Below are 16,928 nucleotides of genomic sequence, written 5' to 3'. Positions count from 1 at the left end.
AAGATCTTCACAACTTAACATCGCACAGGCCTTTAGATCAGACGGACCACAAAAAAGACATTGATGTCATAAAATTTCTATGAGTAGTTCATCGCAGCGTGAAATAAGTCACTTCCTGTTACCAACAGGTGGCGCTATGACTATAACTGAATATGGGCATGTCAATCTGTTCAGGTCAGGAGTCTCATCAAACATGTGAAGTTTGGGGCAGATTGGTCATTGTATGTCTGAGTTATAGCAACTTCCTGTTTCATGGCGAATCATCGAAATTCGCCAGGCCGCCACGGACACACCCATTAACGAAAACTCAAAAGCTTCGCAATTTAACATCGCAAAGGCCTTCAGATTAGGCATACCAAATTTGGTGTTGATCTGAATGAATCTCTAGGAGGAGTTCGTTAAAATACAACGCATGGAAACGACAAAAATGACACAAAATTTGCTCAATATTAGTAATAACCGACTTCCTGTTGGGTTTCGGATTTTGCTCCAAGAGACTTTTTTGTAGGTATTGGAGTTTTACATGTGTATACCGATTTTCATACATGTACATGAAACGTAGCTCGAGGCGCACACCGTTGAACGTGTATAGGTGGCTCTGTTGAGCCATTTTGCCACACCCACTTCTGAAACCCATATCAGACGTAAATTTTCGCCAGTTCTGAGGTGTGTGCAAAGTTTCATGACTTTTCGAGCATGTTTAGGCCCTCAAAAATGCGATTCATTTTGGAGAAGCGGAATAATAATAATAATAATAATAATAAACGGAGCAATTCCAAGAGGGTCCTCACACCATCGGTGCTCGGGCCCTAATAATAATAATAATAAACGGAGCAATTCCAATAGGGTCCTCACACCATCGGTGCTCGGGCCCTAATAATATGTTAGTCAAGACCAAGAGTGATACTCCAAAATGGAATAATCTTAAAGTATTTCTCCAAGGTTAAATCTTAACTGTCAAAATGTGTGTGTCTGTGATTTCGTTCAGAGACATCCTGGCACCCAGTATGTTAATTCAGCAAGAGGTCTGTGACTATTTCTTAATCTAATGAATAATTGATTTGTTTAATCTAATGAAAAATGGTGTGTCTCTTTATTCCAAATGCCAGTCATTGTTCTAATACTTCTATTGGTAAAGATTTTTCGGTAACACTTTAGTATAGGGTCCAATTCACACTAATAACTACTTTCTTATTAGCATGTCTATTATTAACATATTGACTGTTTATAAATGCTAATAAAGTACTTATAATGCATGACATCCATAATCCTACCCAATACCCTAAACTTAACAACTACCTTATAAACTATTAATAAGCAGCAAATAAGGGGTTAATTGAGGCAAAAGTCATAGTTAATGGTTAGTTAATAGTGAGAATTGGACCCTAAAATAAAGTGTGACCGATTTTTCATTGTCTGCAGATTTATGATGTGCAGATTTTTTTCTTGCCCCTGACTCAAAAATTAAATGTCTCCCATGAAAATGGGGGTTCCAATTATGCATAAATCTATAGGGCTCTGTGTGGATCTGATTCCGTGTGGGTCTGAATTAGTTGCCTTTGCAGATAATGCAGCCATAACTGAACTATGCACAAATGTAATTCTGTGTTTAACATCATATGTTAATATGTATCTTTATAGGTGAGTACCCACCAGAGGTTTTGTATCACTGGCAGAAGAAGCCTGCAAATTATCCACAGCCCAACTATCCACTTTATCACCCCCTACCAGATGCAAGGTATTATTTCCGTAACACATAACTTTATATATATATATATATATATATGTGTGTGTGTGTGTGTGTGTGTGTGTGTGTGTGTGTGTGTGTGTGTGTATTTACAGTACATTTTCATTTATCATTTATCCAAAGCATCTTACAAATGAGGGCAATGGAAGCATTCAAAAACAACAAAAGAGCAATGATATATAAGTGACATAACAAGTCTCAGTTAGCTTAAACGCAGAACATGAAGCAAGGGCTTTTAAGTAATATAATGAATAAAAAGAAAACAGATTGAATAGAAAAATAATATAGCAAGCTAGTGTTATATGTCTTTTTTATACTTTTATAATAAACGTATAGAATACATAAAGTTTAGAAAGGTAGTTAGAATTTTTTTTTTATATATAAGAATTTAATTAGAATAGTGAATGCTAAAGTAAGAGGGTCAAATAAAGATTCTTGAATATGGCATTTTAATTTTACCCTCTGGGGTCTAAGGGTATTTTTGGGGCCTGGAGAAGTTTTGTCATGCCGTGACATTTGTACTTTTTTCAGTTTCTTATAAATACCTAAATGGCTAAAGTCTAATATCACTGTAATCAGCACATAATTGGCTATAATAATATGTGTGCAGCATGTATGTACATGATTGTGTTTTTGAGAAAAAAAAAATTATGCGTGGTTAGTGAAAAACTAAAAATGGTAAATCAATTTAATAAGGCCATAAAACACATAAAGTACAATGGTTCCCAGAATATATTTAATTACCCCACAACATAATTTAATATCCACTTGGGGGAGCAGTTAAACTGTTTATTATAAACAGTCAAAGCTGACTTTCAAACTGAACTTTTTGCATCATTACTCCAGTCACACAATCCTTCAGAAATCCTTTTAACAATCTGATTTTCTACAAAAAAAAAAAAAAAAAAAAAACAACACATTTATTGTTATTATTATCATTATCATTATTATTAATGTTGAAAAGAGCTGAGAATATTTTTTCAGGTTTATTAGGGGGGATAAATTGAAAGAAATAGCATTGTTTATTACATTTGTTACAGTTTCATTTATTTGTTACATTTATATTATTTACATCAATCTTTTGAATTGTATAATATTGTTACTGAAACTTCATAATGTTTAACTTGATTATACATTTAGTCAGGAATTATAGTTTGGAAATAGTCTTTGGAAAAAGTCTAACTAGTAAAATGTTTAGACGTTATGTGAAAACTAGTACAAGTATATAAATAAATAAAAAGAGACTTACTTATGTTTATGATCTCTGCTGAATAAAGCACTTCATCCTTTTTTTCTGAGAAAATCCAAATCTCAAAATCCTCAACCACATCACATCTTTGTGGGGTGAATTCATTGATCTATAATATAGAATTTATATAGATCAGTGGGTGAATTATGTCTTATTCTTTTCGGGGGCGTGGTCACATTAGATATAATGAAGGGAGTGAAAAACAGACATTGCGTTGTTTTCATATGGATTACTTTATCACAGAATATTTGTTTTCGCATGGCACTTGTTTAGTTTAAAAGCAGACATGTCAAGCTTTCTATAGATCTCTCTCTCATGTCTCTTCGTTGAGTATTCACGGAGTTACAGTTCATTTTAATGACTTGCTTGTAAATGAAGATCAGCGCAGACAAAGGCTGCAGACAGCACACCTTGTTTGTTATCTTTATTTTATAAGTGCACAAAGTTCTGTTGTTATTATTTCTGTATTCAAAAAAGTAGACCCTTTACAGATTCGATTGATGTATTGATCTTATCTGTACGATCGAAACTGAAAGTGTAATTTAAGTTATTTTCGGGGTTATCTGTAGTGGTGGGCGATACTGCAAAATTTGGTATCGATCCAATACCAAATACATATAGGGTCAGTATCGCCGATACTGAAACCAATATGATACTTTTTACTTAAAAAAAAAAAAAAACTTTTGTGTAGAGGAGTGCAGTAGGTCTATGTCATTATTTCTGAGGTGGATGAATGATCAATTATTTAGGCAATATTTTTTATTAATATATTGAAGTCCACAAAATTATTAGTGATAAAAAAAGCTAAAAAAAAATCTCTCCCTTTTTTCTGGTTTTAAAAGCAAATGAAATAAATTGCACACAATTATTACTGAAGAACAAACAAAGAACAAATATACCTGTGAAATTACATCCCCTGAGCCCCCCTTCTGAATGTGCTAACAGCTTCACTCCCTCTGTTCGCTGCTCCTCGGCGCGTTGTGTCAGTGAGTCACGTGACGACACAACAACGAATCACAGCAGAGCAGCAGGAGGGTGAGGAGTAGCAAAGTGGGCCAGGATGTGAAAGCAGCGTTTGCTCATTCTAGAGGTAGAAGACACGCGCAAAGTATAATGAACGTTGATGAGAAACAATTAAATTAAAATTTCGATTAAATTACAATTGTATCAATCCGATACTCCGCCACGGTCCCCCCGAAGCAATCTAAAATAGTCTGAATATAAACACTTATTATAGGTGCACCCTAGTGATTCAGGACAAGCCAAAAACACGGTTTGGAAAATGGATTCATGGTGTACTCGCTTATTATATACAATTTACTACATTTTGAACACAAACAAAGTTACGGACCGCAGCTCTGATTGGTTATTTTTTACCGGGAGCGATGGAGTTTCTGCAAATGGCAATAGGATCACTGGGAGGAGCCAGAGGAGCTTGATTTTTTTCACAGATTATCTGTCTCATATTCTACTGTCAGGTCATAATGACAGGTTTAATAAATATGTAAAAAAATATTTTTTTTACAAAAGTTCCCTACAGCACCTTTAAAGCAGTCATAATGTATCTTGACAAAACTATATATATAGATTTTTTTTTTTTCTAAAAGAGCTTAATGTACTATGAAAACACACTGTAGGCAAAAAACTTGGGACCATTTGAAACTTCCTATCCAATGAAATTTAGGGCCTATCATACACCCGGAGCAATGCAACGCAAGGCGCAGCGCAAGTGTGTTTGCCAGTTTCAGTCCGGCGTTGTTTGCATTTTCCCGTTCAGCGCCATGTTATTTAATTAACTCAAACCTGGTCTAAAGTCTAAAGTCAATGGTGCAATATTTTTTTTTTGTTATTTGAACAGTGCGTTGTTAGAAAATGCGCCTCTGGGCGGGTCCACAGTGCGTTTTGATTTTGCTTAATACACACAGGGATGCGCATCACAAAAACATGCTAAATATTAAAAACAAAAGGATTACAGTTTAAAAGAAAATTATTGTGTAGGAAACATAAATTTAGAAATGTAATGATGGATAGTCATTGCATGTATTAGAATTAGGCTACCTATTTGCAGTTCAGCCTACTATTGTCATGTTGAATGAAATTGGCTAATTAATTGAACAATTGTGCCAATACACACACACACATATATATTAACTAACTCATCGTGCAGAGCTATTTGAAAGCCTGCATCTAACGCGGACGACTGAAAGATTGACTGGCCACTTAACAGATAATTTCAGCAAAACACCACTTGTTGAACTCCTCAGTTTAATCAGTGTGTTTAATATGTCAGTGTAGATCAGTTTCTTTGCTTGAGAAGCATTCATCAAATTCCGCCATGTAAATAGTGATTCCCTCTTAAAGGGAATGGGAGATGACACTCTGATTGGTTTACTGAATGTTATGCCTATTACTTTTTAAGAGAATAGAGACAACCCATTCCAAAAATGCGCCCCGGCGCACAGACCGTTTTTCCGTCGTTAAAATAGCAAAAGTGAATTTGGATACGCCTGAGTGCATCTGCGCCGTGCGCTTTACCCTTTGCATTTAGATCGTTAAAATAGGCCCCAATGACTTGTCATAATAATAATAATACAGCTGAAAAAACAACTTGTAAAGTTACAATATTTGATGTCAGACAGATGGGATTTAAAAAGACAATTCAAAATCACAGATATTACCAAATTACTAATTTGAATGACACTATCGGGTGAAAACAAAACTTGAACTAAACTGAGCTGGATAATGAAAGTTTTGTCATTATCATATTCTGCAGAGTTGCCATGTTTAATAATTGATTAACTTTTCAACGATGACAGTCAGGGGCGGACTGGCCATCTGTGTGATCTGGAGAATGACAGAATGGCCGGTACTCCAGGATGGCCGGTGGGCCGGCCCACCATCCACCATGCACGCAGTCATCACCTGTTTTTTTTTTCCCCCACTAATCTGTTTAGACTCCAGTACTGTAAGTAGCAACAATGCACATTTAAGTTGGATGCCAGCTGCACTGGCCGTGGCCACCAAGTAAGGAGAAGAAGTGGAAGAGTAGGAAGAAATAAAAGCCGTGGATAAAAGATGGAAAGAAAAGGGTGGGGCTGAGAAGGAGAGAAAACAAAAAGTGGAATTTAGATAGTGAAGCCACTAAATATCACAAAATAACTGAAATATATAGCAATATTTTCCAGCAGCAGCACTTCACAGTTAAATATTAGCAGCAGTGAAGAAGTGAGCCAGACAGCTATGCAGCAAAATTCCACCTGTCATGATGCTGATGGACAGAAAGATGAGCTGGTTCCACAGGCAGATCCAGGGCAAGTACTGTATTTTTTGGACTATAAGCAGGCATGTTCTGGCCATCGGGACTAGCGGGAGATTCCCGGTGGGCCGCGGTCTGGTTGGGCCGGTGTGTTATGTATTTTGTTTTTAAATCATTAATAATCACAAATAGATTCGTAATTATATTGTTGTATGGTACAATTCCGGCCTTATGTGTCTCTCTCATGAAGCTGAATTATGTTTTTTTTTTTACGTTAGTCACAATAATTTATTTAAAACATTACAAAAAGCAGTATAAAGAACAGATAAAACGACGCGTATGCATGATGCTGATGCGAGCTGCGAGACGTGACGTGTTCACTGCTCATTGGCCAATCAGAATCAAGTTCTAGCCTTGAAAAGCGGCCGCTTTACAACTGCAACGAAATTCAATATGTTAAATAATAAAATATCTAAGCGTAATGGAGGGGCCGAACGTTGAGAGAGAGAAAACGACAAGCACTTGAGGCAGATGCCACCAAATGTGTCAAGATATATAAATTATTTGCTGGAAGGCAAAAGACTTAAGTGAAGACGTCAGCAGGGCGGGACTTGACTGCTGAGGTGAGACAGATATGTGATGATACACGTAGGCTACTGCATTGTTTTGTTTCAAAAAGTTAGGATATTCCAGCTGTAATATGCCACCACTCACTGATCTATATAAATTACATTTACAATTCTCAGCTCTCAGGTTCTGTCCATTTTATTACAAAATTCAGACAATACCGTTTTGGCGTCAGAAAATGTGACGTGACACATCGCTTTAGTACTGAGCCCCTTAAGGGTCATTCTGGTGGAAAAAAATCAGAGTGAGTGAAAAAATGTCGGGTGGGAGGAAAAAAATATTTTTTAGATTTTTTAGATTTATACTGCACAGTCTTCAAACTACACGAGAGCTTTCTTGCTCTCTCTCTCTCTCTCCCTCGTGCATATTAACAAAATCATCAGACACCATAGAAAAAGGGCGGAATGCCAAAGTTTCACGTGGAGCATTCTGAGATTTTTTTCTCCATGACAGGCTGCTGGCTCTCACTGTTAAATGTTTTTTTTTTTTTTTTTTTGCAAAAGCACTCTCTGTATAAGCTTAAAGCCCTCAAGTTTACATTCGTTACTGTATTCTTACAATTGCTCTAAACAAATATTTTGGGTGACCTTTTTTTTGAATGCTGTTGTTATTTTCATCTGAAAGAAGAACTTTTTTTCAGTAAGCTAGGCCTTATGTGTTCAGAAAGCTTGTTTCAGTAAGCTATGTGTTTTCAAGGCTTCAAGGTTTTATTGAATGCTATCTCTATACAAGTGCAAAGTAATGCATTCTTAGTCTTTTATTTTGTAATTTTAAAAGCAATAAACATATATTGCAATGTTAAGGAATTCATGTTTTTTTCATTCAGATATGTAAATCAACATTTATAAATTGTTAGTAGTCAATTAATGGGGAGACAATCGAAGTCGAATCGGTCTGAAAAAATTAATCGTTAGATTAATCGATGCATCGAAAAAATAATCGCTAGATTAATCATTTAAAAAATAATTGTTTATCCCAGCCCTAGTAAGTATTGAACATGAAAGGAGAAAGAGAGTTACTTAATAGGGATGAACTTAGGAAGTGATATTAAGGCTGCTACATTTTTAATGATTACAGTTGTTAAAACAGCTAAACTTCAACATTTTAGCTGTAAAATGCCACATGCAGTAGTTAATATTAAGAAATATTTTGTGTTTTACTTTTATCCAAGTTTATTAGATGGAAAAATGCAGTTTTACAAATGCTAGAAACGTGGCTTTCTAAGGAAAGATTGCGATCAAATAGCACGTCTTAGACAGTGTTCTAGGTTATTACATGCAGAGTTTCTAGGCCCTTTAATTTACACCTCTGTTTTTTCGGAATTTAGCAGTAAGAAATTACTCGTCATCCAGTTTTTTATTTTTAACGAATGCACTTCCATTAATGCCAACAAAGTGTTCAAGTCTATGCAAAAGGATGTTTTGGTCAATTGTGTCAAACGCAGCACTAAGATCCAATAGAACTAATAGAGAGATACAACCATGATCAGATGATAAGAGCAGGTCATTTGTAACTCTAGGAGAACAGTCTCATTACTATGATACGGTCTAAATCCTGACTGAAATCCTCACATATACCATTTTTCTCTAAGAGGGAATATAATTGTGAGGATACCACCATTTCTAGTATCTTGGACAGAATAGGGAGATTCGAGATTGGTCTATAATTAACTAGTTCTTTGGGGCCAAGTTGTGTTTTTTTGATGAGAGGCTTAATAACAGACAGTTTGAAGGTTTTGGGGACATATCTTGTGAATGCTGTGACAAGTGTCTGTTAGCCTAACGCAGTACACATAGCAAGTGTTTTTTTTTTGTTTTTGTTTTTTTTTTTATAATAAAAAAAAAAAAAAGTAAATACATTAGAAAAAGAATAGGGGATGCTAGTTTAAGAGGGTCGTTTTTTAATATAAATAAAATAAGTCAAAATAATAGAAAATACTAGTGTTAGAGAGACATTTTTTTATAATATATAAAAAGAAAACAAGAAGATAGAAGAGAGAACACTATAGTGTTAGAGGCTATTTTCTTTTTTTCCTTTTTTTTTTTTTTTACAAAGAAAACGACTAGTAAGAATAGAAAAATTATAGAGAGTAAGTGTTAGGGGTCAAGTGTTTTTTTTTTTTCTTCTTAGAATTAGTATAGAGAGTGATAGACTTTAAATATGCTTAAAGTAATACTTTTTTTTTTACGAAAAAGTTGTATTGATTATCATAACCACGCTTTGCTTCCCCTTTGGAGGTCCATCTCTAGACAAGTGGCAGTTGTGAGGCCCCCTCAAGTCACATCCCGTCAGAGTACAGCCCCTGTGAGAGAGCTCATATCAGAAGTGTGTGTCCAGCCTTCCCAACCAGCTTCTGTCGGCCACCCTCAAACATTGAGGCGCAACATCAGTCTTCCTGATGACTGCAGTGAGTGATGCTTCAAAATCAGTTTTTCAGATCAACATGAAACTCTGACAACTTATAATTTTTATGATTTTCAGGAGACATTTTCATAACATATTCTGTGGACACTGCAGCGGAGTTGATGCCCTTTGTGAATTTTTTAATTAATCAGGGATTCAGACCGGCTGTAAGAATGCCTACTTTTCATAAAACATTTATTGTTTGTGATGTGTATAATAGATATATTAAACAAATCTCTCCTTGTTTTTTTTTTTTTTTTTTTTTTTTTTTACAGATTGATATATTTGAAGACAGAGTTAGACAAATGGATGTCAACAAATGGATGGACAGTTTTTTAAAAAATGTAAGAAAATCTATGTATAATTGTTGTAAGGGAGCAGAAAAAAAGTGAATTTTTTGTGTTTGTTTTGTTTTTCTTTTTAGTTTAGTTTATTTTAAAGTCACCATGAAACGGAAGTTGCAATTGTCTTCTTTGCTGTGACATATCTGAGTGAAATGGCATCTGAAATAAGCATCTGAATAATTTATTTGCAATCAAGTCAATGATATCGCTGTACATGAAGTGACCCCAACCAAGCAAGCCAGAGGTGATGGCGGCAAGGAACCGAAACTCCATCTGTGACAGAATGGAGAAAAAAACCTTGGGAGAAACCAGGCTCAGTTGGGGGGCCAGTTCTCCTCTGACCAGACGAAACCAGCAGTTAAATTCCAGGCTGCAGCAAAGTCAGATTGTGCAGAAGAATTATCTGTTTCTTGTGGTCTTGTCCTGGTGGTCCTCTGAGACAAGGTTATTACAGGGGATCTGTATTTGGGGCTCTAGTTGTCCTGGTCTCTGCTGTCTTTCAGGGATGTAGAGGTCCTTTCTAGGTGCCGATCCACGATCTGGTCTGCATACTAACTGGATCCGGGTGACTGCAGTGACCCTCTGATCTGGATACAGACTGGATCTGGATCTGCGGTGACTTCGGAATAAGAGAGAAACAGACTAATATTAGCGTAGATGCCATTCTTCTAATGATGTACAGTAGCAAGTGTATCAGGTGTTATGGGAAGTGTTCCTTGTTCTGGTTTACCTAATTAATGCAGCCTAAAACTCCTTTATCGGATTTGGATATTAAAAGCATATTAGTATGTTATGTGTAAGCCAGGTTAAAGAGATGGGTCTTTAATCTAGATTTAAACTGCAAGAGTGTGTCTGCCTCTCGAACAATGTTAGGTAGGTTATTCCAGAGTTTAGGCGCCAAAATAGGAAAAGGACCTGCTGCCCGCAGTTGATTTTGATATTCTAGGTATTATCAAATTGCCTGAGTTTGAGAACGTAGCGGACGTAGAGGATTATAATGCAAAAGGAGCTCATTCAAATACTGAGGTGCAAAACTATTCAGGGCTTTATAAGTAATAAGCAATATATTAAAATCTAGACAATGTTTGATAGGGAGCCAGTGCAGTGTTGACAGGACCGGGCTAATATGGTCATACTTCCTGGTTCTATTAAGAACTCTTGCTGCTGCATTTTGAACTAGCTGTAGTTTGTTTACTAAGCGTGCAGAACAACCACCCAATAAAGCATTACAATAATCTAACCTTGAGGTCATAAATGCATGGATTAACATTTCTGCATTTGACATTGAGAGCATAGGCTGTAATTTAGATATATTTTTTGAGATGGAAAAATGCAGTTTTGATTGCGATCAAATAGCACAATAAATATAGAGCTGAGTATAATCATCATAACAGTGAAAGCTAACACCATGTTACCTGATGATATCTCCCAAGGGTAACATATAAAGCGTGAAGAGTAGCGGCCCTAGTACTGAGCCTTGAGGTACTCCATACTGCACTTGTGATCGATATGGTCCCTCTTCATTCACTGCTACGAACTGATTGCGGTCTTATAAGTACGATTTAAACCATGCTAATGCACTTCCATTAATGCCAACAAAGTGTTCAAGTTTATGTAAAAGAATGTTGTGGTCAATTGTGTCAAACGCAGCACTAAGATCCAATAGAACTAATAGAGATATACAACCACGATCAGATGATAAGAACAGGTAATTTGTAACTCTAAGGAGAGCAGTCTCAGTACTATGATATGGTCTAAATCCTTACTGGAAATCATCACATAGACCATTTTTCTTTAAAGAAGAAATATAATTGTGAGGATACCACCATTTCTAGTATCTTGGACAGAAAAGGGAGATTCAAGATTGGTCTATAATTAACTAGTTCTTTGGGGTCAAGTTGTGTTTTTTTTTTGACGATAGGCTTAATAACAGCCAGTTTGAAGGTTTACGGGTTAACACACTTTTTTGCACATATTTAAAACCAACAATAAATGTTTCAGGATTAAAACATTCGATAAACGTGTTACACATTGCTTGCACCATTGCAAACTGGTGCAATCCTGAAACGTTGCATAAAAGCATGAGAACGACAACTTGAGTCATTCTTAGAATCCAACATTGAAACAAAATAATTCACCGCAATAGCTCAATGAAGGTTTCTCCACTGCAAATCTCCTGTTCTTTATGATAATGGTGGCTTGTACAATACTCTCCATTCAGTTCTTACATTACCTAATATTAAATTAATATTCCAACTCTCTCATCAAGCATCTTCTTGTTAAGCATGAAAACACACATTTTATACAAATCTTTCTCCATACATAAAAAAACAACAACAGAAAACTTTTTTTTTTTTTTGTAGAAAAAAAACAACAACCTGAAAACTCTTCAAAACTTGGTTAAATTAACAAACAAGGAAAAGGATCTTCACTTTCAGGGACACTAGTCCTAAAAAAGAAATCCTCTAAAACAAATATGTGAAAACTTTTAACCTTATCAAAAACGAGTAATTGAACGAACAGATGTAAAACCCAGTTCCCTTTCAAGGGAACTTCGAACTGCGTCCTCTAGGGGGCTCTATGGAAAACACCTCGTCGTGACCCGTGTATGAAGAATATTTTTAAAAAACACCAACGAGTTGGCCGGCAACAGCCTCTGACGCCACTACCGGCGCGACTATAACACTTTCTGATACTGAGGGTAGTGCTCTGCTGGGTTTTTACCCAGGAAAATCAGGAGATATTTGGGGATGGTGAAGAAGCTGAGGCTGAGCCTTCTGCATATGTAGAGCTGTTGGAGGTTATGGATCGCACCACAGCAAAGTTGGACTTGCCATGAAAGTGCGCTAACAAGGTGACGCCATGAGGCCACCTTGATGAGCATTATCTTTCTGACCATAGCCCTCCAGCTTGGGTGAGCCTTCCATTTCTGCCTGATCTCCATACAGAGATCGAAAAGAAATGAAAGTTTTCTTCTCGCATCCATCGGTTTCGGCGATGTGCCGACATCGAGTTGATGCGCGAAAACGGCTATGAGAGGTCTTCATGAATCCTGGTAAAAAATTAGATTAAGAAATATCCAGTCTTGCCTTAAGAATCAAAGATCCTTCAACAGCCAAAAAATAGAATGAACATGATCGCCCCCCAGCTTACATTGGTCCATCAAGAAGTCTTTGTAAAAAATGCAACCGGAGTGCTACAATCCTACTCTGCAGAGGAATCAACCCCTGTCCCGCTTCCTCCTTGGGTAATAATAAAACACTCTGTGGAATCCAATGAAGCTCGTCCCAGAAAATGTCAACAAAAACTGTTTGAATCTCTGCCATCAATTTCACAGGAGAGTAAATACAAACCAGTCTGTGCCATAAAAGTGAAGCAACCAAAAAGTATTCTTCCCCATAAACCAGCTAGGAATTTTATTGTTCTAAGAATGTTCAGAGAATGTTATATATTCTGGGAATGTTTTCAGCTGCAAGTTTTATTTTAGTTCCCAGAATGTTCTCCTAAAAGTTAGGATAACATTATCTAAAGACATTCTAAAAATGTTTATTAATAACATTATTAGAACATTTTTCCCTAACATTATAATTAAGATTTAAGTGGAAAACTTTCCATTGGATAATGAATGTGGACTTAAATGTTGCAAGTCAAATTTTGTTTGAAAGTAAAAACCCAGACTTTTCCAACTTCATTAAATATCTCCAAAAACAGTATTTCCAACTTCATTTATTATAAACCAGGTTAAATCTATTTCTGTCATACATTTACAAAAGTTCTTATTGAGATGAACAGAGGATAAAACTGCTGAGTTTTCATAAAACTGAGTTACATTTCTCCTTCACTGCAACTGACCATGACAATATTATTTGAAATTGAAATTGAACAACACTGACTATAGATTTCACAGTCGTGAGCTGAAAGTAAAAACTAAGCAATATCATGTGCAGGAATGCTATTGTGAAAATGATCACAGGTGTAATTGTCTGTATATATCCATTCTATAAACGGGTACTTTTTAGGCAAAACTGACCGGTTCATTTTTGTATTTCGATTCTGTGCCTTCTACTTGAATCTGATTAATTTGTTTTGCAGAAGTCAGTGTTAATAATTGTAGTGATCAGTCCAAAGTATAAGACAGATGTTGAGGGAGATGGATCTGATCAACATGGACTACACACCAAGTACATCCACACTCAGGTGAGACCTGCTGATAACTGTCTCTTCTCATCCTTCTAGAAGTCTTTGTAAAAGCTTCTTTGAATGTTTTGATAAGGCAGATCTTATAAGATACAGCATTTTATCCATCAGGGAATGCTGTTGTTGAAGTTATAACTACATCACATTGTTTTAATTATTCTGAGCTATCTCTAACACACTTCAAATGTATTATGTATATTAAAACTTAACTCAAAAAATGGCAATTTTAAAAGGGTACTTTAGATTTTGATACTCGGTGTGTATAGATCTACTGCTCCTTTGGTTTATGTTTTATATTGTTTCCTTTTTTTTCAGATCCAAAATGAATTCATTCTTCAAAGATGTCTAAACTTCAGATTGGTACCAGTGCTGTTTCCCAGTGCTAACCAAGTAAGTCATCAAAAAATTTGAAGAAAACTCAAATGTTGAGGGCATGAGATGGGAGATATGTGTAGTAAGGAAATAATTAAATGCATAAACATGTATGTATGATAAATACCATGAGTTTAAAATATGTTGCTTTCTCTGGCAGAGTCATGTTCCACTGTGGCTACAGAGCACTCGTCTGTACCGGTGGCCTGAGGATGCTAAGGACATGTTACTGCGTTTACTCAGAGAGGAAAAATACATTGTCCCTCCTCTTGGCAAAGACCTGATGATCACTATCAAACCCCTGTAAAAGTGAATCTCGAGACATCATGTCTAGTACACATTTCACCTCAAAATCAAAAGAAATGATAAGAACATGATAATTTGTTTAAGGATATATTTAGTTTTCTTTTAGGACCATAATTTCTTGATTTTATTCTTATTTTTTTAAATGAGAAGTATGAACACTGTCCAAAAAAGAGAAAAGAAAATCTAAAATTTAACTATCTTATCTTTTTGTTTTCTATTTTCTTTCCATTTATTATACAGTTATTAAAAAAGACCTATAACACTAGCTTGCTCTATTCTTTTACTATTCTATCTGTTTTCTTTTTATTTATTGTATTATTTAAAAGCCCTTGCTATGTGTACTGCGTTTAAGCAAACTGAGACTTTTTGATTGCTTTAAATGTCCTAAGTTGTAAGTCGCTTTGGATAAAAGCATCTGCTAAATGTAAATGTTATATATATATATATATATATATATATATATATATATATATATATATATATATATATATATCAGTGATGTGCAGGTCAATGCATAAACAACCAGCACCCGGCCGACGTTTTCAACTAACCCGCCCGCAACTTGGACCGCAAAAAATGAAAAAGAAAATATTGTACCTTGCACGCTTCCTGACCGCATTTTTTACAAGTAGTAAATGCTCATTGTAGTGTCATTGGGGCATAGACGTACAGTAGGAACTAGGCAAAAAAAAAAAAAAAAAACTTTCTACAAAAGATTCTAATTTTGTCAAGAATTATCAAAACTTGTCAGTGAGCCCATAATTTGTACTTAAATAGTCTAGTCTGGCTATGTCTATTTTGATGTTTCTGCAAGTTCAGCAGACAGTGTGGTTCGGGTTTGTTCCGATCAGAGCTCGTGAGCGGAGAGTGCATTTCTGAATATTCCGCTCTGCTCACTCATTACGTGTGGTTGCTCGCTAAACCCATAATGGTCTGGTGATTTCTTGTAACTGATTATTTTATTTTATTTCTATTTCTTTCATTTGATTTTGGGATAAAATGTAATTGCTTGTAAGATTTACCTATTATCCCACTGCATAAATACTCTAGAAACACTTCTCAAAAACTACAAGTAATCGTTGTAAACTCTTTTGAAACTGCAACAAATTATCTGTAAATTAATCTCAATACCAACTCATATGCAGCTTCTGAAAAAAAGCATTTTTTTTTGTAATGTCTATTTGATATGCTTTTCTCATTTAACACAATAATGAAATTAAAATTTATTTTGCGAGTCATTTCTCAGCCATATTTGTTGTGCAATTCAGGTGAATACATTGAAAGCAAGCATACATATACTGTAAAGCTCCTTTGCCAGCTGCAGTTACTTTGTATATGTATGCAATGCAATGTATATGTATGCAAGTATATGCAATGTTAAGGCTTGAGCTTGAACTTATTAATATGGTTCTCTCTTTTTAAATACAGTTCTTATTTGCAATGCAGGAAAACAATTATATTGTGTTAGTATTTGCAATTCAGAAGGAACATTCTAATGTTTTAGTGGTTTTAAGTATAGCGTATTAGGTATACTGTATGTTAGAGCTTCTATGCACAGCAACAGAATGTTAGTTAGTTTAAGCGGGAAAAGAAATCACACATATGCTTTAAAGGTTCTTTACAAGTCAGAATTAGTTTACATTTGCAGTAAAAATAGTGGAGCTTGCACTTATTAAGTTTTGTTATGTTTCTGTGTAGTACAATGTAAATAAAGCACACAACGAAGGTGGTTTACAAGGAGATTTCATAAACACAGAAAACAAAACAACAAACTACACATTACCATAAACGAGAGCAAACGATGATCATATCAGGGCTTAAATATACAGATTCAACAAGTCCTACAACCCATATGTTAAAAATAACCCAACCTGTAACCCAATGGGTTGGTATAGCACCTTCCCATCTGGGGGTTATTTCAACCCAACCCATTGGGTTAAAATCCTGTTGGGTTAAAAGTTATCCAACAGTTGAGTTAATTATTTACATTAATTAACATCAGTATTTTTATTAAAAATTACTTAATACAACCATATTTTGAAACTACTTTGTTGTAAATTACTGATTTTATTTTAATATTCCAATAACACATTTACAAATTCAATTCATTTCAAGTTTATTTGTATAGCGCTTTTTACAATACAAATCGTTACAAAGCAACTATACAGAAAGTTATGTTTCTACAATATTGAGTAGTAGCTTATGATGGTGACTGTCAGTTTGTGCATGTTTGACAGGATTTTTAGAAAAAATGAATACAAGACGTAGTCAGCCAGATGATGAACATTATTAACTTCAGTTAAGTTCAGTTTCAGTTTATTGTCCCCTAAGGGAAACTTACAGTCAGGTAAACACACAGGTGGCACAACAGGTAAACACCACATACACATACAAATAACAATACAAACTACAAATTAAAAACACTGT

General features: G+C 35.3%; 1 protein-coding gene across 1 annotated transcript; it reads left to right on the top strand.

Moving 5' to 3' along the window:
• Window positions 1-897: 897 nt before the first annotated feature.
• Window positions 898-15,739, top strand: traf3ip2a (TRAF3 interacting protein 2a). The gene is made up of 7 exons (XM_052534880.1): window positions 898-1,738; window positions 9,117-9,286; window positions 9,361-9,449; window positions 9,558-9,626; window positions 13,719-13,823; window positions 14,139-14,213; window positions 14,356-15,739. Exons 1-7 carry the CDS (start codon window positions 1,620-1,622, stop codon window positions 14,500-14,502), a joined length of 774 nt encoding a protein of 257 aa, XP_052390840.1. The 5' UTR covers window positions 898-1,619; the 3' UTR covers window positions 14,503-15,739.
• Window positions 15,740-16,928: the final 1,189 nt, after the last annotated feature.

The sequence above is a fragment of the Carassius gibelio genome, chromosome A20 (assembly GCF_023724105.1).
Source record: "Carassius gibelio isolate Cgi1373 ecotype wild population from Czech Republic chromosome A20, carGib1.2-hapl.c, whole genome shotgun sequence".
Taxonomy (NCBI): domain Eukaryota; kingdom Metazoa; phylum Chordata; class Actinopteri; order Cypriniformes; family Cyprinidae; genus Carassius; species Carassius gibelio.
This window is presented reverse-complemented; position numbering and strand designations above follow the sequence as displayed.